The sequence below is a fragment of the Notamacropus eugenii genome, chromosome 4, assembly GCF_028372415.1.
Source record: "Notamacropus eugenii isolate mMacEug1 chromosome 4, mMacEug1.pri_v2, whole genome shotgun sequence".
NCBI classification, from domain to species: Eukaryota; Metazoa; Chordata; class Mammalia; order Diprotodontia; family Macropodidae; genus Notamacropus; species Notamacropus eugenii.
Genome location: NC_092875.1, coordinates 209712893 through 209737470, shown reverse-complemented (window position 1 = coordinate 209737470; position 24578 = coordinate 209712893). Strand labels below are relative to the sequence as shown.

The 24578-nt window shown below is 36.1% G+C and overlaps 1 protein-coding gene across 8 annotated transcripts in view; it reads right to left on the bottom strand.

Moving 5' to 3' along the window:
- Positions 1–745: 745 nt before the first annotated feature.
- FBXO15 (F-box protein 15) overlaps positions 746–24578 on the bottom strand; it is an 85272-nt gene continuing 61439 nt past the window's right edge. For 7 of the 8 annotated variants that reach the window (XR_011965995.1, XR_011965994.1, XM_072604103.1 and 4 more), the window contains 2 exons: positions 4650–4774; positions 746–1114 (listed from right to left, as the gene is read on the bottom strand). Coding sequence is in view for 5 of the 8 variants with exons in the window: in XM_072604103.1 (XP_072460204.1) it covers positions 845–1114; positions 4650–4774 (395 nt within the window). In the remaining 3 variants the exon portion in view is untranslated. Of the gene's footprint in view, positions 1115–4649; positions 4775–18794; positions 18888–24578 lie in introns of all 8 variants that reach the window. The other variant, XR_011965993.1, reaches the window with a different exon arrangement.

The window sequence follows — 24578 nt, the reverse complement described above, 5'->3', positions numbered from 1 at the left end:
GTAGCATTACACCAAAAAATTACTTGAGTATTTTTTGAATAGGTTAAAATAAGACAAGGTGAATAAACTGTTCATATTAGCTAAAGGCAAAAATTAGAATTAACCTTAAAAGATGAAATGTTACCACATGTGTGCCATCTTACTTTCATTTATTTAATTTCTGAGGCCTAAAGCACCCTTAATTCACTCACAAAGAGGTATTTTATATTGATCTTTTTGCTTGACAGAGGCAATTTTTTTGACCACAATCATCTTTTTTTCAAACTGGTATAAGTCTCAATTTCTTAAGGCCACTTGTACAATGGCTTGTTCTTTTAAATAATAACAAATCTTTCCAATGATTTAAGAGTTCTCTCTTCCCGTGAGTAAGGTCATTTATCTACTTGATTAAATTTACTAATATTACTTACTGAATACCATAAAATAAAGCACCTTCTACTCCTAATTAGCTTAGTGAAGTTGATATTTAATTATTATCCTGGTGTTCTGAATTCTTACCAGTTTAGAACATACATTTATAGCATTAGTGATTACATGCTACTAGATGAATCATGCTTACTTATGCAGCATTATGTCATTCCAGATAATAACAAATAGAAATATCTTTCCTTTACCACAATCTTCAAAGATTTTATTGTGATACTTATTTTCCATATGCTTTAATATCTTATTAAATCACCCAAAGAAACAACACAAAAATAACCATACATTATATTTTTCCACATGAAAGGCACTAGACATGCTGTTGCAATCATGGTAAAAGTTTTATTTTAACTTACAATACCAACAACAACAACAAAAAAAACCTAATAAGAAACAAAATAATATCCTGCCAGGCTGATGGTCAGTAGTTTGTTCCAAACCAACTGTTTACTTTTTCTATTCTTAGGTAAAGGGCCAGGCTAACAACATAGTATTCTTCTGTCTCTTCCATCCAGACCAGCTCCAAATTCACTTTTCCTACTGAGTCTATGTAGGTTACGTAAAAGTGACGTCCTCTGTAATTAAAAAAGTCAGAAGGTCTGGTAGCAGGTCTCATGCAAACTGGAGAACTGAAACACCAAAATGGTTTCTCTGTTTCGTCCAAAAGGGTTACATCCATCATATAACAGTTCTACAAAATAGAGACAGAAAATTGTAACTCACATTTAGTACTTAATTATACAGTATTAGCCCAGACTTCCAAATCAAAATCTAGGGCATTCATTTTCAAGACATCCCAACCTTTCAAAAATATTTTGCTTTCAACTTTGCTATACTGGAGATCTGTATTTAATTCCTTCAGTAAGAATGAGAGATATCTTTGGGAGACAGGCAATTTGGTTTCTAGTATCAGTTCTGCCACTGAGCAACTCTAGACATGCCACTTTTCCTCTCAAGAACTCAATTTCCTCCTCTGTAAAATGAAAGGTTTGAATTAGATTCTTTTTAAGGTCCCTTTAATCCCTAAAATTCTGATCCTTTTTGTATTCTACCTCCAAGATTATTTGATCCAGTTCCTCAACATAATATCAGATTTAATGGACATTCAATATTACACTGGGAAGACTTAGAGCCTTGTAGAGGCCACTTTTACAGGGGGAGACAGATATGGAATCTGGCTCCACTCATCATGAAAGTCCAGGAGAGGTAACTTATTCAGGCATGTTTTAGAAGGTGTGTACTGTTGCATCTAACAGATCAGGAATGAAAGAATCAATCTAATTTTAATATGTCTTTGAGAAAGTAGAGAGATCTTAGGGAAAATAGGGAGGGAAATCCTCTGGTCATTTTAAAATTATATCTTCCTTCCCCACCTTGCTCCAGTCTCTTTAAACTAAATAGGGATAACTACAATCCTCTGCCACACTACAGAACTGAATTTTATTTTCTCAATCTAATTTTCAGTAGTTCTTACTCTCCCTATTCCACTTTCACTCCTCTCATTCTCGGGTACAAACAACTGAGACACAGAGGGGGAAAACACAAATTCTGCATACTAATACTATACTATAATACCAATATGGAACCATGCTGGTAGCATCCTATATTTTTTTTGTTTTGAGGGGTAAGTGCCCAATTTTAGAGGCAAAACAATATAATCAATATAAATATAAATACCTATAAAATCTCATTGATTCTACAGATTTTGATTACCTTTCATGTGCAAGGCACCATAGGAGAGACAAGTTTTAACAGTATTAAATTAGGTCTAGGTTTTTTAAACTCTGGCCCGAAATCAATGTAGCAGTCAAAACTAAATGTGCAAACGATTTTAAAATCAATTTTCTGCACAAACAGTCCCACTTACCATGCAACAATCAGATTCAAAGGTCTATCTCTGGACAAGCTATGGCACTTTGACATGGAGAGTCAAATTCTCCAAGTAGAAATTCCATTTATACAGATATCATTTACTGTCTATACACATTCAATGTAGCATCACCTCACTAATTAGCTAGAGTACCAGTCCATTACTGAAATAGAGCTGTATAAAAGGGCTTTAAGATGAATCATATATTATCCCCTGATCCACATTATTTCTAGATTTTCTTAAATGAAAATAAACTGTTAATTTAACTATATATTTTTAATAACTAAAGCTGATGCCAAGTCCCACACATTTATTTAGAAACATTAATATTCCCATCTGTGTATGGAACATGTTTCTCTATATAAAATAGAAACAAAAAAAGTGTAAATACAGGAGACATATTGTGTGTCTGTGTGTGTGTGTGTGTGTGTGTGTGTGTGTGTGTGTATGTGTTCGTCCTTCATTGTCGAAGAAGACCATGCCATCAGAGAAATAATGACATGACTTCCACTTGACTTTGTTCTGAGTGAGGGAGGGCTGTGCGGGTCACCAGCCTCACTTCTCCTCCAGAGCCATCTGAATGCCACAGTTCACAGTACTGAACAGACCAATGAATATGGAACAACAGCAGAGATAAAATATCAGTTTCTAAAATGAATTGAAGACTATGGTTGACTTACCTTTTACAGTAACTACCTGACCCTTCATTTTCTGAAATAACAATGTGCCCAGCACTTAGTAGGTATTTAGAGAAAGTTTGTTGAATTGACTTAAGTATAGCAACTGCCTTTCTTTTTTATGAACAAACACATATATTGTCATTTTTACTTGAATCATCAGAAGCATTTCTAAAGTATGCTTAGAAATGACCCCATCCATTGATTTATACAGATCAGATACTAGTAATAGTCCAAAAGACATAATCTGCCACGTAAAATGTTAATTTCAGGAAATCTCAAGGAAAAAATTATTCAGTTTTAATTCCAGTGTGGTTAAAAGGACACTAGATTGCAGTAAGGGACAGGTGTAAATTCCAGTTCTATCACATACTGACTTGGTTTTAAAATGTACTATTATATATGTTTCATTGTATTTTTATTTTGTTAAGTATTTCCCAATTACATTTTAACCTGGTTCAGATGGCATCCAGGAGCACTGTGAGCTGCATGTAGCTGTGGGCTATATGATCGATACCTCTGCTTCAAAGGACAGAGCTAAGAAAATGGATGAATATTGCAAAGAAGCAGTATTAGCATGGATGTATTAAAAATGTCCTAATAATTAGAGCTATCTAAAAGTGAAATAAATTGCCTTTGGAAATAACGAGCTTTCCCTCACCAGAGGTCTTAAAGTAGAGGTTACCTTACCCCTTACTGGGAATGTTATAGAGGGGTTCTTGCTCAAGTATGGTTGGACTCAATGGCCCCTGAGGTCCCTTCCAATTTTCAGATTCTGTGAATAGTAGGGAATTCTTCAGTATTCATAATAAAGACAGAGAGGGAATACGAGAAGCCCAGGAAAATAAGCCTCAATGACAGTTAATAAAGTCTCCACTTTTTCTTTTCATCTTTTTTTATCTTTCACTCCAAGTCTCAGCCAAACAAAGCCTTTTTTCACTGAACTGGACTAACAAAAGGTATCACCAAGAGGCCCAAATTCCCAAAATGCATTTGTATCCTAAAAAAGAAGCCTAGTAATTCAAATAAACTAATAGCTTTGTAAATCAGTTTCCCCTGTGGAAGAGAAAGTTCTGATCTCAGGGTCTCTGGTGGTCTTTTGCTTTCTTTTCATGGCTGTTACCATGACTAGGAAAGTAGGGAATAAAAACATAGCACAGAATCACTATTGCTTAGTAGCCTGAAGCTACATACTACATACAAGCTCATCCTTATCTTTCAAAGCACTTTTGTACACCTCAGTTAAAGATGTTAAAAGTTAAAGATGGGGCTGAGAATATGGGTAGGCAAAAGGAATAATAAAAAATGGCAACGCCAGAACTACAATAGGGGGAGCAATATAATATTTTAAAACCTTCTAGCCCTCTCAAAAGGTGAGAGGCTTAAGAGGAAAGAGCACTGGATTTAGAGTCAGAAGACTTGGGTTCAAATCCCAGCCCTGCTACCTGAGGGTACCTGTATAACCCTTAGGCAAGTTTCTTCACCTCTCTGGGTCATAGTTTCCTCATTGTGTAAAATGATGACCTCTGAAGTCCCTCTGGCTCTAAATGTATTATATACATAGGATTTTGTAATACTTGGGGACAATGGAAAAGTAGAGACTTGGCAAATACGAACATTTTTATTAAACAATGACACAGGCACCATGAAGAGACTGGAGAAGGTTAAAAAACAATTACCTGAATACAACCAGCAAAAACATCTGTTTTCCAACTGAGGCCAACTTTTCCGATAAGAGGTAAATGCTGTGCATTGTTTTTAAAACTTATAACGATGAGCTTCATATATCCATTTTTAATGAAATCTGAAAAGAATTTTAAATTAATTACTGAATATTAACACAGTACATCAAGAATTAGTGATTACTCAGGTTTCAACTTCTCTTTGCCTAGTTCTTTTTTCTTATATGTTGTTTTCATATCAGAAGTATCTTATGTAGTTATGTCTAAATCATCTAAGCTAGGAACATTAGTACAATTAAGACAGCCTTGTTTAGGTCAACTGAGGGCACCAGTGTGATAGTATATGTTTAACAAGCAACACTCCAGGAAAAAAATTTGGCACATGATACAATGGTTTGATCTGCATTATTAACATTTTCTCCACCATTTTCTTAAGTTTAGACTATCAAAAAGCAATAAATCAAGCCCTGATCTGCAGCAATTGCCATTTTCCAAAATGCAAATAAATACTCACACTGAAAATATAGTAATTAACTCTCTCAAACTAATATGAGCTGGTAGATCACTACCTATGGGTTCCTTAGAGTGAGAGTTCAGAGACTTAGAAAAGTGGTTTCTAGCAGAGTCAAGAGGATACCACTAATCTTTTTCATCACTAGTCAGCAACTATGGAACTCCTAAGAGAACAATACAATCTTCTGACTTGATAAAAGTGGGAAAATATGGAAACTGCTCTAAATCTACAAAAACAAGGGAAGAAAGTAACAATAGATAAAGTTACCTTGTGGCTGAAGATCTGCTAACAAAGTTCAGAAGAAAGAGCTCCCAGAAATTTTGGAAAAAAGAAACCAAAGAAGGGTTTTGTAAAGTAGCCACTAAGTAATGAGATGGCTAAAAAAGCTAGAAATAATCCTGTAAAATTCAAGCTAAGTACAGCTTTACACTATGAATAAGGCATGAAAATTTCCTATAATATGTATGACTTTTGGTCCCCAGAAATGATCTCTCCCTCATCTGTATTCACGTAACAATTAAGCTCTTTTGTGGCACTCACGATAGATATATAGATAGACAGACAGACAGACAGACAGAGATGGATGGATAGATGGATAGATAGATAGATAGATATGGATATACATATTAAACATACACACACACAAATGTGTGAGTGTGTGTCTAAGTTCTGATCTGTGGTTTCAGTGATGGGATACCACTTCCTGCAGTGTGGAAAGGAAGAAGGGAAGGAAGAATTTATTAAGTACTTACTATGTGCCTAGCATCAAGCTAAGCATTTTACAAATATGTAATCCTCACAACAATCTGTGATCAGTGCTATTGTCTCTATTTTAAATGGAAGAAAACTGAGCCAAACAGAGATTAAGTGATTTGCCTCGGGTCACACAACCAGTCCCAGGCTAAATTTGAACTCAGGTCTTGCTAACTCCCAGTCTAGCGCTCTACCCACAGCACCACCCAGCTGTCTCAAGGTGAAGAGCACAATCAACCAGCTTTCTCATCCAACGCAATTTTGTTAACACCTTGCCTGTAAGTATTTCAAAAATGATATACTCAAGGATCAAAAGTTTCCTTTAGGTCAGGCCTTCTTAATTTGGAGGTCTGTAACTGTTTTTAGTAAAAACTATTTTGATAACCGTATTCTGATATATTTGATTTCTTTTTGTGGTCTATGACTCTTATTTTATGCACTTAAAAACATTCAGAAAAGAAGTCCAAGGCTTCATCAGACTCCCCAAAAGGGCCATGACCAAAAAAAGGTTAAGAGTCTCTAATTTAGTCCAATTCACCCTAAGTCTAGGTGCTTTAACATTTTGTGGGTACTGGTGCTGTCTAGCTTTTTATCTTATCCTTTTCTCTCATCACGTAACTGGTCAATCATCTTTATTTTGACTGGTTTGGTTATTTTGGTATAATTCCTTGATAATTTTTTAATATGGTGCTCTTATTCAAGTCACTGTTTGGAATTAAAACTGCATTTTCTTGTACCTGTGATGCAGCTCTCCACCAGCCTTTTTGTCACCTGAAATTCTGGAGACTGTAGTGTCACTGTTCTGTGATTTACAACCACATGATATCATCATGAGAACAGTGATAGGTTTGTTTGTTGGAGACAAATTCAAACCATCCTTGTTTTTCTGTTCAATTCTGAGTCTGATTTATTATCCATCTGCAATGCCTGTCCAAGATGTGTGTAAAGATGGACTAACTCAATGATATACTCACCCAACTGCATTACGTAATCTGAATAACAGGTATTCTTCTACTTCTTGCTTCATTTATGATAGATAGTTCACTGATGAAGCCCTACTGTCTTGGGACTTGATATGATCAGCAAAATGTTATCTATAAACAAGAACATCTAGAGTATTTCCTAGCCAATAAGCAACTACCTCTTTTCCATTTGGACTCTGCACAGGACATTGTCTATGATAGCAATGAACATTTTTGGCAAGCACACATCTCCATTCTATTCCTTGTGGGATACTGATAATCAGAAGATCACTCTCTCCAAAGTCCTCTCTGGCTGCATCAATCAAAGGAGCTTACATCTTTACATATTCACAAAATATCTTTTCTACCAAGTCATATGCTATTTTATAATCAATCAATACAATCTACATTGTCTACAGATTTATATTCTCTGCAACCTGTTTTGTAGCTGTAAAGATGTGGTCTTTTATGGAAAATCATCTGGGAACACTACCTATTTCCTTCTCCTGCTCTTCATCAAGAATACCAAGTAATCAAAGCTCTCATACAAAGGAGAAATATGAATCAATAGATTTTGATGTCCTCTTTTTTGGTAAAATTATCCCAGATTTTTGAAAAACAATTGTTTAGTATCTTCCTCTCCACAGTTATACTGTCATGATTAGCAACTGCACTGATCAGAATTCTTAATTCTTTCAATGGAGTTTTCCCTTAAATTATTGTGGTCCTCATGTAAACTGTCCACCTCAGTAAATCATTTGGCAGAAACCGTCAATAAGTTAAAGAAGACTTCCTCCAAAGAACGGATGAATGCAGCTGTCAAATAATGAAAAAACTAAGGTCATCCACTGCATCCTGAGCTGTCATCTTGACTTTTGTCCTACCACTGAACTTCAGTGACTATGGAAGAGAGAGAGAGAGGCTGATGACTTTGTACTCTGTCTCATTTAAATCCAATTCACTCATGAGTCAGGACATCACTCCATGATGTCACTGGACCTCTTAAAAAATGAAGGACAAACAACAGCATAAATACTTCTGGAATGATTTGATCAATGTAAATTACACTAGAATTTCAGTCTCTTGAGGTTAGGGACTGTTTTTTCCTTTTTTCTTTCTATCCCCAGTGCTTGCTACAGTGTTTAGAGCAGGCCTGCACAACCTGTGGCCCATGAGATGCTTATGGGCTGTGGGCACACCAAAGGATTTCAGGCGGCCGGCATCCTCTACATTTTTTGCCAGCCACCCAAAATCCTTTGGCAAGTTTCAAGTGGCCTGCGGGCCACAGGCTGTGCATGCCTAGTTTAGAGCCTAACTGTTGACTGATGAATTTCATGCCAGTTACCCTGCAAACTCAATTTTCCCCCTTTCATGAAGTGATACTGCTTATGATCCTCCAAACAATCTGCAAATGAATATATATTCTAACTACTGATGCCCTTGACTGCATCAAATCTCTGCTTGGCAAGGAAATCAAGGGCTTGCTGGATAAATGGCTTTCTGGGCATATTAGGGATTCCTAGCTATGGTAACTGTTTTATTTGGGTTAAATTTTTCTACTATTTGGTGACAGAGTCCATGTCTATCTTCATCAAATGCCAATTTTTAGAGTGAACAGTTTACTTAGGTTACTTAGAGCTGTTAGAACTACATACAATGCTTTACCTTTTCTAAGACATCAACTCCTTGTCAGCATGGTCTTCTTCATCTTTATATTCCTCACCATTAGATTGTGAGCTCCTGAGAGCAAGGATTGTTTTTTGCCTCTCTGTTTCCCCAATGCTTAACACAGTGCCTCAGACAGAGTAGGCACTAAATAAATGCTTATTGTCTAACAGTGCCTACCATCTTATCTTGCACACAATCACAGTTCAACAAATATAAGTTCTACATTAATGAATGAATAAGCAGCACCGTAGTCACAGTCACCCTAGTAGCACATTTCATTAGGATATGTACCCAAAGAATTTTTAAAAAGCGAATATTCAATCATAAAAAACATTTTTATTCAAAGAAACTAAAACTTTAAATGATTTTAACTAAACTTTTACTAAAAATATTCAAACTCTACATAAAACACCTTTAAATTAAATCACTGTCCTTACCCTAAAATATAGTACAATGCTTTCACACCTTTATTTTCTGAATAAAAAGCATATTTTCAACTGTATCCTCATGTCCAGCCACATAATTTGCAGTGAAGTTTAAGGACTGGTAACAGTAGGCACAACCTTTTAAAATTTTCATTTTTTTTTGCCTTCCTAGTCTGTACATCCAGAACTCTAGGGCTAAGTCACAGACATCAAGGTGTCTAAGTGAGTAAAAGGGGAGCAATTGTTTTCCCCTCGACCTGGCTATCATTGGCTATATTCTCTGAGCAGGAATAGGGTATTCCTGGAAGAAATAAGGAGGAGGACAGACTGACTCTTAACAAGAACTAGGCTCCAGTAAGCTGAAGCGTCATGACAGCAGTTAAGGTAGCACTTTGGAGATAATCTGAAAATGGGTTTTTGAGGAACCCTGGACTGTAAGGTCACCAAGTCACTAAATGGCACCTCCAACTGCCTTCTTCACCCACAGCCTCAAGAAAGTGGGTGAGGAGAAGCAAGTGGAAAGGAAGCAAAAGTGCTAAGTGCAGCAACTGGGGGTCGTCTTAAACTAGAAAAGCACTCCCCATGTCTCTAACTGGCTCCAAATTCAAGCAGCTCTGACATTTAGACACACCTTTTAGCTTAGGACAGACACATGGTCCTCAAAGAAAAAGAAACTTAACTGAGGGAAGCTAAGTAATAAAATATGCCAAAAAGTAATAGAAAAGAAAAGTGGATACATTAGCTTTCCTTTGGACCCTGACTTCGTTGACATGTAACCTGGCTTCTTTTTAAGGCAGAAGACAGGTGAATAGATGAACAGAGAGGAGTTAGCTACAGAGCACAAAATTGATGATGTATATATAGATGTATGGCTACTCATACTACTTTGGTGATCACACAGACTATTTCACAAATGAAGTAGTTAATAAATGGAATCCACGGCTTCCCTTGTTTGCTTCCTTTGTGACACAATGGCTTTAAGGGAGAAAGTAGCTTTAAAGACAGATACTTCTGTGCACTGCTGGAAGACATTATCAGTACAGAACACATAAAGTGAGTCAAATTGTAATTATCTCCAAGTCTTCATTCGAGTCCAAAGACACAGGCTGTGCATACTTCCTTTGCTACTGCTAAGTAATTAGCAAGAACTATGCAGCTTACCTCTCCTTTCCCCAAGCATAAGAAAAGATGCCTGATAAACCCGGACCCTTGCCAAACAACAGCTACACTGTTGTCTCAGCAGGTCAAATGGGAACAAAGAAAAAACCTGTAAAGCACTGATGCTTCCTGAGGAGAAATAACAATGACATTCTGAATGAACCAGATGTGATTCTGCCCTGCTCTATTATTGCACAACCATGCACAAAATCAAGTGACTGGACTAAATAGGACCAGGGCAGGGATGGGTAATGACAGTCAGGCCACTGCCAAAGGAGGTAACAGCCACTCATTTTTGCATGTCACTTATACTTACCAGATTGCAGAAAATGGCCATGATTAAAAACCAACAGTTTCTGAATGGTAATTGTCTGAGTTAATAGGTGTTAATTCCCCTTAGTAATCACTGAATGTCTTTATTTTGCTATTACTAAAGAATCATACAGCTAGAATAATGTTTTCTCTTAGAGGTCAGGATTTCTTTCACCATTACTCTGCAACAGCTTACAGTAGGTAATGATAGTTTAATAAAAGTTTTTTAATTTCAAAACTATAATAGCACATTCATTACATGTACACATACACGAAAGCTGGAAGAAAATCCAAGAAAAAATATTGAACTAATAGAAAGGAAGGAAACAAGCATTTGTTACGCAACTATTACAGCTAAGTACTTTACAAATATTATTTCATTTGGCCCTCAACAACCCTGGGAGGCTGGTGCTATTATGATTCCCATTTTACACTGGAGAAAACTGAAGCAGACAGTAGTCTCCTTCCCAGGTCACACAGCTAGTGAGGGTCTGAGGCCACGTTTGAATTCTGGTCTTTCTGACTTCAGACCCAGGTTTGGTATTCAAGATAAATAAACAATTAACTATTTCAAGTACCACCTAGTTGCCTCTAGTAATGAATGAGATTTCTTATTTCATACTGAGTACTTGATGTTGTTATAATAGCTTTGTTTTACATATACTGTTTCCATTGCTGCCCTCATAGCACTTACACTACTGAATGTCCCACCTACATTTTGAAGTATTTAAAGATACAAGTTTAAGTGAATGAAAGTGAACTATTAGGTATGTATTAATGCTCATATCAAGAAACCGTTACAACTAAATTAGAAAACCTCTCAAAATTAAATAAAAAATTGGGAACAAATACCACCTCATGTTTCTATAGTGTTTCATGCTTTTAAAAAAATCAATTTTTTACAAACTACTCTCTAAGATAAGCAATATTATCATTAATTCTATTTTGTAGTTGGGTAAACTCAGTATTGGATAAGTTAAATGATTTGCCAAGGGCCACAGTGCCAGTAAATGTGAGCCAGAACTCAAATAAATATCTCCTGACTCCAAAACTTGATTTCTTTCAATTAACCTAGACTGCTTCTTTCTACTGTGGCCCTCATAACATAGTACTTCTCTGCTTCTCTTACTTTTCTTGTAAGTCTTCCTCTAATTATTTCCTTCCTACCTCCTGACTAAAGGGGCTCCCCCAAACCAGGCTGTCTTCATATTTCTTCATTATTACATACTGCATTGGTGAATTCATTCACAAAGGTAGCTTCAACTCTTCCTTCTAAACTGACATCCAACATAATTCTTTGCAGAGAATTAGTGTTTTTCAAGTCTTTTAATTTAATGGGCTAACAAAAAAATCTCCCATGCTGAGCTCTAATAGCTTCCCCAACATAAAACAGCTATCCTTTTAACTGCCTATGGGACATCTCCTGTTTGGATTTGCCATATAAATAGCAACTAAAACTGAACTTATCATTCTCACTAAATATGCTACCCTCTCTTTTCTATCAATGGTCATTACCATTTTTATAGTCTACCAACCTATTAAAAAAACAATCATTTTGATTCTTCTTCACTCCTTACAATCAGTCTGTCCTGGTACTTATTCTCTCTAATTAATCTCAGAATCACTTCTTTTCTGTCCATCCCCACTTTCACTATTCTGGTGCAGGCTCATATCATCTCACATGGATTACTGAAACAGTGCCCTAGATGGTCTCCCTGCCATCCATCTCTTCTCATTTCTAACCTTCATGGGGCCAGACTTTAATATTTATTCGAAAGATCCATTATTTCATCAGTTTGTATATTCGTTTTATCAACATACATTACAGAGCCACTAAAAATAATCAGATAATCTTCACTAATCATTATATTCAGAACCTTCATTGCTTAGTTGGCAACTTTTTATGATAGCATTTTCCTACTTCCTGCTGACACAGCTTCCCCCCCCCAAAAAAAGTAACAAAAGGGTCAATTCCATACCACAGTGAGGCAACACAGTAATTCCTATGCCACTATTTATGTAATGTCCCCATTCTAAAATCTACAATTGCTTTCAATAACCTACTGCATCAACTGCAACCTCTTCTGCAAAGTTTTAAAGCCCTTCATAGTCAGATACACTACCTAGAGAACACAGGAAAGTGTGGGAGAGAAGAGGTATCAGATTGACTCAGACTGAAGGTCTACAGAGCTGTTGTGCTGACCTCATTGTTGTATGCCTGTGAAAGCTGGACCATATACCAGAGCAATGCCAGGAAACTGAATCACTTTCATCTGAATTATCTTAGGAAGGTTCTGAAGATCACCTCGCAGGATAAGATACCAGACAGATGTTCTTTCTTGTACAAAAGCTGCCAAGCATTCGAACTCAACTTCCGAAAACTCAACTCCTGAAAACTCAACTCCGATGGGCTGGCCACGTTATTCAATTGCAAAACTCATGCTTGCCAAAAAGACTATTTTATGGAGAACTCACACAAGGCAAGAGTTCACACAGTGGTCAGAAGCAATACAAGCTTAAGAACTTTGGAACTGATTGTGTGACATGGGAGACAGTGGCACAGGATCACTCAGCATGGCATGCCCACAACAGGGAAGGTGCTGTGCTCTATGAGCAAAGCAGAACTGAAATAGCTCAAAAGAAATGCGATATGAACAAATTTAAAGAAATGACTTCAAATGTTCACACAGATTATTTATGATCCAACCTGTGATAGAGCATTCCAAGCTCATATTGATCTGATCAGCCACAATCAGACACACTGAAATTTGACTCTAGCATAGTGATGCCATTGTAGTCCTCATGGAGAATAAAGAACAACAACCAACCAACTTCCCACAGAATATTAAGAGTTGGGAGGGACTTTGGAGGCCAGCTTTCTCATTTTATGATAAGGAAATTTAAGTCCAGGAAAGGTAGGTGACTTGCACATGATCATATAGCTAGTAAGTGGCAGCACCAGTACTGTTGAACCCAAATCTTTTCATTTTCAGTCCAATGCTTGTTCTAATATAATAGTCTGATTTTTATTTCTCTTTTTTCCTCTGCTTACTGACTTGGACTCAATTTTTTTCAAGACGCACAATTACCCTAATTTGGCAATACATATTTACCTCTCTGAGCATAGGTTACTGTCTTTATTTCTCCCTCAATTTCATACCCCCTCTTCACTATAAACTTGAGTCCCTCCATCCTTTCCTATTCTCCCAATCCATCACCCTGCCTTCTCTGGACTCACATTTGTTCCGTCACAACAGAAATTCTTAACCCTTCTGGTTTCACAGTCCCCCAGACAATTTGGTGAACTAAGAACTCCTCAGAATAATGTTTTTAAATGCATAAAATGCAAAACAGATGATTACAAAGGAAATCAATTATGTTGTAATACAGTTAAAATGTTGAACTATCCACTATTCCCTTAAGTGACTGACATCCTTTCTGTTTCACAGCTAAACTTCTAAAAAGAAGAATGGTCTACAGGTTCTGTCTTGATTTACACACCTTGTATTCACTCCTCAACCCCTTATAAGGCAGCTTATAAGCCTATGACTGGTCTGAAATCACTCAATCCAAAGTTAATGACTATCCGAAATGAAAAAGTCTCTCCTTATCCTTTAAGCTTTGGACACTGTTAACCACTCTTTAGTTTGCTGTCTATCCCCCACAATCTTGATTTTATATAAAGTAGACAAAGGACCCTACAAGGCCATACCTGATGATGTCACACATGATAAAGGTTGAGCTCTCCTCAAAACACAATCATAAACTGGGCTGCCTTTGAGACCCTCAAGACAAAGAACTTAAAATCAGGATAATGATTAAAAGTATAACTTTAAAATTACAAAAATGTTTAAATGCAGCTTGTTTATAAGATACTGCTGTTTGATTAGTCACATATGGATACCGATGCTTAGTTTGCTATTGATTGGCATGAAACATTCTGGTTAGAATATGTCCCTCAGGACCATTGACCATCCACATTCCTTACACTGGATATTTACCGAAGCTCTACTATGACTCTCCAGGCTTCTCACATAGGTATCTCCTGCCTCCCCCTTCCCCTTGTGGTCCCCCTTATATCATTCCCTTCTCCCCCACTCTTTCTGGCTTCCTTTCATGTGCTGTCTTCTCCAATAAGATTATATGTTCCTTGAGGGCAGGGACTGTCTTTTATTTTGCTTGTATTTTCATTCCCAGCATTATTTAGCCCAATGCTTGGTACACAGTACTTGCTTATTGCATGCTTGTTAAACTGAAACACCCCACATCCCCTCAGTCATACAACTGCCTAAAAAAAGGTGCAGAAGATATAAGATTCATCTGTTTACTCTTCATTCACAATAAAAAAGCATTTGATTTGATAGAGTAAAATGCCACTTTTAAAGGGCTCTTCCAACATGATGTCTGTTATGTATATATTAAAAACATATATAATTCTTGGAAAGATACAACAGAGATTTGTTGTTCAGTCATTTTTCAGTTATGTCCAACCCTTTGTAACCCCATTTGGGGTTTTTTTAGGCAGATACTACAATGTTTTACCATTTCCTTCTCCAGCTCATTTTATAGATGGAAAAACTGAAGCCAACAGGGTTAAGTGATTTGCCCAGGGTCACACAACTAGTAAATGTCACATTCAAATTCAGGAAGATGAGTCTTCCTGACTCCAAGCCCTGTGCTGTAACCACTGCACCATCCAGTTGCCCTGTAACAGATAATCTTCCTCAATGATAATTCATTTGTAAATATCAAACAAAACATAAAACATACAGGTATATGCTACAAAAAAATATTTGCCATTGCCACACAGGATATCCAACAAAGAATTCAAAATGGAAAGGGATCCCCTATAGATGACAAGGTCCTTTAGAAAACAAGTGTCAAACTCACTGGGCCTCAAAAGTGCTAGCTGAACCAAATAAATACATAACTGAGAAATGTTTAACAAGTAAGGAGAAATATAATACAACACAGATAATGTTAATTTGTGCTTTTCTAAGTCAATTTGCAGACCACAAGAATCAGTTTTCGCTTGAGTTTGACACCAATAGTATCTATGAGTTACTATTTGCAGATGACAACGTGTTGATTACATTAAGCCCTGGAATATCGTAAATATTCCTAAAAGAGATGTATATAATCACTCAAAAGAACAGCATAACTATCCATAAAGTTAAAAGCAGAGTAAATGAAGAAAGGTTATATTTCTAGTCTATTACCACATTATACATATAAATATATGTGTGTGTATATATATATAAAATATGTCATATATAATATATATAGGACAGACCCCACAGATGTACTCCACAATCAAAGATTAAAAAAAAATCAAAAGCTTTCTCTTGGAAGAGGAAAAAAATTAAATGTATTTAGAAAACTGTCCAATGCTTTTGATAATCACCAAATTCCCCCCTAAGACAAAAGCCCATCTTTGTTAACAGTGATATTTTTCTAATGGTGCTATACGGTTACCAAAAAGTCCTTCAAAGAACTAAAGTTATAGATCATCCAAAAGTCAATGGAAAGATGCATGGTACGTATGAATAGGTTATAACATATTATTAAGAAAGAATTGTGCACCAAAAGCTTCACAAAGAGAATATCACTGAGGCCAGTTAAAGAAGATGAGCAAGAATAACAGATGGAAACTTTGTGTGCTTCACTGATACCTATGCAGATGTCAAAAAGACTGAGAGGAGGTCCTTGAATACACTGGGTTCATGTGCTGTGGAGGATATACAGGAACACATGGAAAAGAGTCATAAAAAAATGAGGTATGAATGGGATAGAGTCTGAAATGTTCCTTAACACTATCCAAGCAGAAAAGTACATGCTGTACTCCACTCCTTTCTATCTTCCAATAGAAAGCAATCTCTTCAAGGAACAGACTTTTATTTTTGTCTTTGTATCCCCCCCCATTCCTCACACATTACTCTATATATAACAGGCATTTAATAATTACCATATTCAATTAATGAATTACCAAACAGTCCTACTAGCAAATGAAAGCGCAATTCTCTTGTCTGGAGCATAATATGGTAATAAAGGAAAAAGTAAAACCACTCCCTACTCCTAGAATCAAAAGTAGCAAAGGGAAATAATTTATTTTATTCTAAAGACTTCCTGAATCAATAGTCAAAAATTTTAGAAGCAGGGAAATCACTTTAAAAGCTGTCTCATCAAAAAGAACACTGGACTGTGAAGCAAGGAGACAAGTCAGAGATGTAGGATCTGTGCTCTGAGACAAAATGACAACTTCTCTGAGCCATATTTTCTCATCCATGACTTAAGGGCATTAAATTAGTTGATCTCTATGGTCTCTTTGAGATTCAAAATTCTATGTATTCCCCACCAAACTGGCCCGATGTTTTCACATAATAGTCAATAAGCATGTGCTCAACAACAACAACAAAAAAACCATAGGAAGTTTTCCTGGTAAAATAGTGTGTGACACTGTGCAACAAATGACATGAAATATTAAGAGGTATTTATTCCTTCTCATTCTACAAGGGCCAAAAAATGGTCTCCCACACATTTGCTGTTGTTGTTCTATTACGTCTGACTCTTTGTGACTCCATGGATCATAACACACCAATAATGTTCATGGGATTATCTTGACAAAGTTACTGGAGGTTTGCCATTTATTTTTCCAGTGGATTAAGCCAAACAGTGGTTAAGTGACTTGCTCAGAGTCACACAGATAGTGACACTGGATTTGAACTCAGGTCTTCCTGTCTGCAGATCCAGCACTCTATCCACTGAACCACCTAGATGCCTCCTCCCACACATACTATAAACCTGTTCTGAACTGGTTCTAAATTTAGCAATGATTATCATGACATGTGTCTGTACAATCCTTCACGCTTTTATAGTAATTGAAGCAGGCTTTGTACAAACTTTTTATTTCATTATAAAATCATTACTTGGATGACATCTTTCCTATTTTTTACTAACCTATGCTTCTCCTTTATCAAGAAAAACTAGAGGTTGTAATAAAAGATGGAAAATTTACTTCAAGAGTATTATCGAGATTTGATGGAAAAACTCATGACTGGGCATACCTTATTCAAAAGAAATAGAGCTGGTTAAAGACTGGGGGATGGGGAGCACTGTATAAAGAAGGTATATTCATGTGAGGAAATCAAAGAATAAGATGGGGAAAGTTTGAGGAAGAATAGGTCAAAGTCAGAGGAAGGAAAAGTAGAAGTGATTTTGTCTTTGTAGTATTCTAAAGACCACCAGGACAAAAGGAGTCCATAACTAAGAAGTCTGAGAAAGAGACAAGCCTAGCAAAGGGACAAGATACAGTACTGACTGGGGATTTCAGTTATTCATACATCTACTGGAATTCTCTTTCTTTGCAGCAACTAATAACTTCTTAGCTTTCCTTAATAATAATTTCATCTTTCAAAAGGTGGAAGAGCCAACAAGGAGAAATTCTACTCTGGAACTGATACTCAGCATTAGGGACGAGCTGATTGTTGGGGTGGAAATGAGGGGAACTCTGGAAGAAATTGAAATTTCCTAGTGTTTGTGACAGAGGAAAGGAAATCTGAAAAGAATCTGACACACATTCTAAATGTGGAGAAAGCAGATTTCAAATTCAGAAGAAACCTATGTAGGATAGATACTATGAAGTAATATGCTTCAGAAGGTCAGCCCAGAAGGGGTTGAGAGAGGTTCAAGCATGGAAACAATTCCAGTGAAGAGAAAAATTGAGAAACTGAAATTTGCCTGAAAAGAATAACATGCATTGGGAATGACCAACCAAAAAGATTTTAAAAATAAACATACATAAGATGGAAGCAAGACCAAGTAACAGTGGAAGAATATAAGAGTGTGGTGGCATGGTCCTGCAAAAATCATGTCGGGAAGGCTAAGGTTTAGGACGCCAATGGCAAACTCTTCATGCTGAAGTATTAAGAGCACACTGGCTAATAATGGGGCATATAAGCAAATGAACAAGTATGGCTGCTGTACTACTCATCTCTTTTTTGCTTATTTCCCTTTTTATTACATTAATATATATTTATGGAATAAAACAAGCATTATGAAAAGGTTTGGGGGTGCTGGTGTGGGGTGGTAAGACCCTGAGAATACCAGGGCACAGTTGCCTGGAATGAATTCATACATGCTAGCTGTCTTTCAGTCAAAATACAATTTATCATAATGCCAATAGAAGCTGGCAAAGTCCCTTTGGGGAGCTTGCACCCTAATGGGGGTGAATCTAGAACTTTTATAGAGAAGTGGCATGGGAAAGGAATGCCAGGAATGCTAGTTAGGTTAGTTAATGCTAAGGTTCTAGGTGTCTTTGGGAGCTATGGATGGAAAAGTGTAGTGAGTATACCAAACACTGAGGAAGAGTCCTTGGGCCAGTCAGAGACAAAGATCCTTGAGCCAGGCACTCCTCTGTTTGTTTTGAGTCTGTACTAAGTCAGGCCTGCAACAAGAGAAAATTGTCTCACAAGGCAGCCATGCCTGGGTTACCTTCACAGACAAGGTCTTACAGCTTTTTTGGGTCCAGGTCCCATCACCTCATCATTTCTATAACATAGTGTCACAACATCAAAATAACTTACTCAAAGTTGTTCTTGAAATAATATTCCTGTACAACGTTCTTTTGATTCTGTTCATTTCACTCTTCATTATTTCATGTAAGTCTTTCTATGTTTTTCTAAGATCACTGAGCTCATCATTTCTTATAGCACAGTAGTGTTCCATAACAATCATATACCACAACTTGTTCAGCCATTCCCCAATTGATGGGCATCCCTGCAATTTCCAGTTCTTTGCCACCACAAAGAGAGCTTCTACAAACATTTTAAAGCATACAAGTTCTCCTCTTTTTTCCCTAATCATCTTTGGAAATACAACAAGTAATGGTCTACTGTTTATTTAATGTGAGTCAGAAAGAAAAAGTAATACGAAGCCTAAGACATTTTGTACAAGTAGAAATATCTGAGCTATGAAAAAGAATCTGGTATAATTCAAAGTGGCAAATATGAAAGCAACATTAATGAGGGAATGAACAAACATAATTTTATAACTATACCCCACAAATTAAAGTTGTGGTGGAATAACTTTAGAGAGAAATAAAATAGGAAGTACCATAAATATCTTAAAAGTATAACGAAGGAACTTCTGTTCTGAAAGCCTCCAGTAAGACTAAGACTTGTCCTATAAAGCTTGCCTTAAGATGCAAAGATGCAAAATCCTGGTTTTTGGAAAACTTTGCAAAGTATAGCTTATAGTATAGGGCCTGAAATAAGTAGGTTTCCATAATGCTCTTCGATGCATCCATGACCAGCTAAAAATGGTTCAAAGGATCCTGACAAAGATAAAGCAAACTTTAAAAAAAATTAGGGGGAAAAATTGTGTGTATTAACATAATACTTAACAATTAGTTCATGAGGCAGTTTCAAGCTAAATAAAAATAGAGGGAACATCTGTTTCTCTACAGAGAAAAGAATAAAAGGAGAAGGATGAAGTGTAGACAAAGTGAATGACACCATCTTAGATGCACACCAGCTCTGACAAGTCCAATGGTAAAAAATGTTTGACAGCATAATTAATCCATTTTGTATCAAAGTTCTGAAAAATGAGATCACTTCCTCTCTCCTCTTCTGAGATCTTTGCTCCTATCAAAATTCAAAGACAAGCTATGAGACCTATATTATAATGGAAATCTAACTAAATGGTTATGCAGAAACAGAAAGGGAGACTGACTAGATAACTATAGGTTTATTCCTACTATTGGATGCAAAACTGCTTCCAACATTCACTAAATCAAAGCCTCCTATTTTCCTTAATACAAAAAAGACAAGAAGCAAGAATTAGACATGACTCACATGCAGCAACATCCTCTTACATCAACAATGACATCCACAGCCACGATCTGAACAATCCCATTTCCTAAATAAGAGATACACTGAGCAGTTCTGAGAGAAAATGCTTAGGTCTCCTATACAGGAGAGATTGAAAGCACAATTTAGATGACAAGAGATCTTTGCACATGAATCTGCTCTTAGTTCTTTGTTTTTGCTGTAATTAGCTTTTTGTAAATTTTTTTTAAAAAGGGGCAGGTTCTGAAAAACTATAGATTCAGGGATCACAAACTTTTCTAAAGAAAAAGAGAGAGAGAGAGAGAGAGAGAGAGAGAGAGAGAGAGAAAGAGCGAGAGAGCGAGAGAAAGCGAGCGCGAGAGAGATAGATTACCCTAAAAAAAAAAAACCCCTAAAAACAGCAATGGGCTATCAATACAAAAACACAATATGTGATAACTTTAAATTTTTTTTAAATCAAATAAGGTTTGTTCGAATTTAAAAAGGAAAAATAATTTTAAGCAGAAATGAAAGGAGGCAAATTAAATCTTGGTAAGTATGACACATTTTTTTCAATACGGGGACTGTGTCTATACATTGTATTAGAAAACTGCTTGACACTGAAACTCAGGTATCAAGGAAAATTTATCAAAGAAAAGTCCAGAGGAATCAGATGTTTCTAGCTAGAAGTGGGCTCTGCCCTTCTTCAGGAAGAGGGAGCACTCAATACAGAAGAGAGAAAAGCTTTATACCGTTAATTCAGAACAAAATCCTCCCATCAGAGGATGGATTGGTCTGTTCTTTTTCGGGTCACAATTTTCCAGACATGACCACTGTATGCTTTCCCCTAAGCATGTGGAGGCATGTACCCCTCCCTCATCGTACTTTCCATGATCAGAAAATGGAGGGATAATTTTATGTGGGATGTATCTGCGTATAAGCATGAGGTTTTATTAAGCATGCACAATGAAGAAAAGCTTTCTCCTGGTAATTGACTCCAGCCCTTTTGGGCTAGGTTTGTGCTGGGGCCCATTATCAGATACTTTTTGGTTAGGCTAGCTTCTTCCCCTGAGAGCTGATTGGTCGGTAGTGCTTGTTATCTTACTTGAAACTGCAACATTTTATGGAAACCTAACATATACATTTATGACCTGTCTTTTTTCATAACTGGAATGAAAGATAACAAAGGAGGAAACCCAAGCTGTTTTCCTAAACCTGTTACTAATGGAATAGAATGTACCGTATGATTTTAACAGATAGAGCCTATTAAAAATGAATTATTCCATAACAGGAAAATGTCTATGTTGATTTATGTTTAGAGCCTACTAAATAAATACTAAGTGCTATATAAATACAAGGGCAGCTAGATGGGCACAATAGATACTGTCAGACCTGGAATCAAGAAGATTCATCTTAAGAGAGTTCATATCTGGCTTCAGACATTTACTAAGCTGTGTGACCCTGGGGCAAGTCACCTGTTTGCCTCAGTTTCCTTATCTGTAAAAATGAGCTGGAGAAGGAAATGGCAAACATCTCTCGTCTCTTTGCCAAGAATGACTCCAAAAGGGTCACGAAGAGTTAGACACTACTCAGCAACAATAAATAAATGCTAGATTTCCAATTAAAGAAATGTCATAGTATCACAAAGAATGGCAATCCTAGCTAAGCTCAGATTTCTTGCTAGTTATCTAAAAAACCAGCTTGTAAACATGATAGTCTCCCTCTATGCCTGAGTTAACTTTACTATAAGAGTACAAAAAAACTACCTGGAATTTTCTCAACTGATTTTCTAAGGTGGGATGCTGATGATAAAAGCCTTTGTAAGAAGGAGTATATGAATTCTACGGTCAGAGAGGAGGATGAAGACAGAGAAATTGTAAACCAGTATATTTTCACTAAAAGGGTAGTGCAGTCTAACCGCCAGTATTCATTTGAAAACTATGCTAGATAACTACTAAAGATAAACAAACATAGTGATAAATCTGTTGATATGGTTCTACCTCTGAGAAAGTCACTTCACTTGGGCCTTGGTTTACATACCTGCAAAAGAGGAAGGGTAGGCTAGATTTGTGGTATTAAACTCAAATAGAAACAGGGGTCATTAAATTACACAAGGAGCCCTGTGGGCTACATATTCACTTAGGAAACCACATATTAACATTATGCTCTCTTATTTTTATTTATTTTGTTGAATATTTCCCAATTACATTTTAATTTGGTTCAGGCTGTATTCATGAGTTAAAGACAGCAATGCGGATTATAGGGTACAACTCTGACACCTGTAGGCTAGAGTATTTCCAAGGTCTCTTCCAATTCATAAGTGATGAGTCTAAGATTTTATTTCTGATTGAAAATTAAAAACTAGGGAATCATTTTTGCTTTATCTCAAGAATAACACTTGTATTTCTCCTATCCTAAACTTTGTTTTAAATAACATGATACAATAAAAACCATAACTGATAGTAATTAACTGATATCCTGAAGGCACAAATTCACAGGATGAAGATAAAGATTTTTTGGTAGATAAAATGTACTGTAACAACCAAAAAAAATTTTAAATTAAATTAAATTTAAAAGTTGTCTAGATTTAAACTCAAAAGTTGGAAACTGTAAGCTGTACTAAGTAAGCATAAGACATAATCAGAAACTCTAAAGCAAAAGCAAAACAAACATGAGGAATAGCCTGTGTAATATTTTATCTTCAGGGGGCAAATGAAAATAGACTGTCTTTCTTAAATGTAACCATCTAAAAAGAATTCTTACTTTCACCACGAAACTCCCTTAAGTTTATACAACTCAGAGCTACATAAAAAAAAAAAAATAGAAACTTACCTCCCTAGCTAAAAAGTATATAAAGGGTATCGCAAACATCTTAGTGAACTTCTTAGTTTCAGCAGCTTAAAAGCTAAGACCTTTGGGATATCCTGCTTTATGGTTATTGATAGGTCTCTGTCTTGAAGATAATAAGCTCCATGATAGTAAGAACTGTATCTTATTGAAACTTTGAAATCTCCCTTGATACTTGATAAAATACTCTATATATCACAGGTGATTATTAAGTGGAATTGAATAGAGCCAGGCAGACATAATATGGTCACCTAGCTTACATATACTTGTGTGATTTTTCTTCTATTTAATTTTAAAATCCCTTATCAAATAGTCCAAGAGGCTCAGGAACAACAGGAAATGTTGGGGGGGGGGGGTGGAGATGGAGTCTTTCTAATCTCTTAATATGCAAAGGTTGATTGCATGTTCATATCAGGAAGGCTAAAAGATTAACTAATAAATTTCTTTCTCTCATATTTGAAAAGTAACGTTGAAGATACTGAACTAGAGAAGAAACATTTGCACCTGATTTAATGTGCAACAATTCTATGTTTTTGCCTATGAACTATAATTCTCATATACCTGGTTGAGGGTTCAAAGTCATTAATAATACATAAAATGAAGAAGCCAGGAAACTGATATCTATACACAGTAGGCAGATAAAATGGTTTGTTGAATGCCTTTAGGAACATATTTTATTTATTCATGTGTAACAAAATTCTACAAAGCTATAATACTATAAAACATCAGAATACGCTATGTTGTGATTATTTTTTAACAAATATTGCCCCTTCAACTGCAAAGATAGTTGAAAGTGTTTTGCTATCCAAATACCTTTACCCAATTTAAGAGGTAAGGTTGCAGTCAAAAAAACTCTTAAATACCACTAATCCCATTTTTGCACTCTTCATCTAGAGGTGTCAGTCTTCATATTTACGAACAAATGATCAGAATTTCTGTCAGAAAAGAACTGTTTCGTCTGCCAAGGAACACAACAGTTAAGGAAAAGGGTTCTTCTAAGAATTTCTGGTCAAAGTCAACTTCCCAAATTTCAAAATACTAAAAATGACTTGCCAACAACAATTTTAAGTTCTGATAAAGATTATATAATGACTAGACTAGCTTATACCTATAATTTCAATTATCTGAAATTCCAAGAGGCACTATGGACTAAGCATTCATTACTAAGCTTATGGTGAATATTAAGAATATCTCTACTTGTGTCCATATCTTTTTACCTAGAGATTTTAAAGCCTATATCTAAACACATACCCCAAGATAAACAAAGGAAGTACTATATACACCAAAATATTTATAGCAGCACTTTTTATAATAAAAAATTAGAAATCAAGTCCATCAATAAGAGAAGGATAAACCAATTTGTGTTAAATCAATCAGTCAATCAACATTTGGTAAGCGCCTGTTATGTGCCAAGTACTCTTTTAAATCCTTCAAGAAAAATCTCCTTGATCCAATAGCATTAC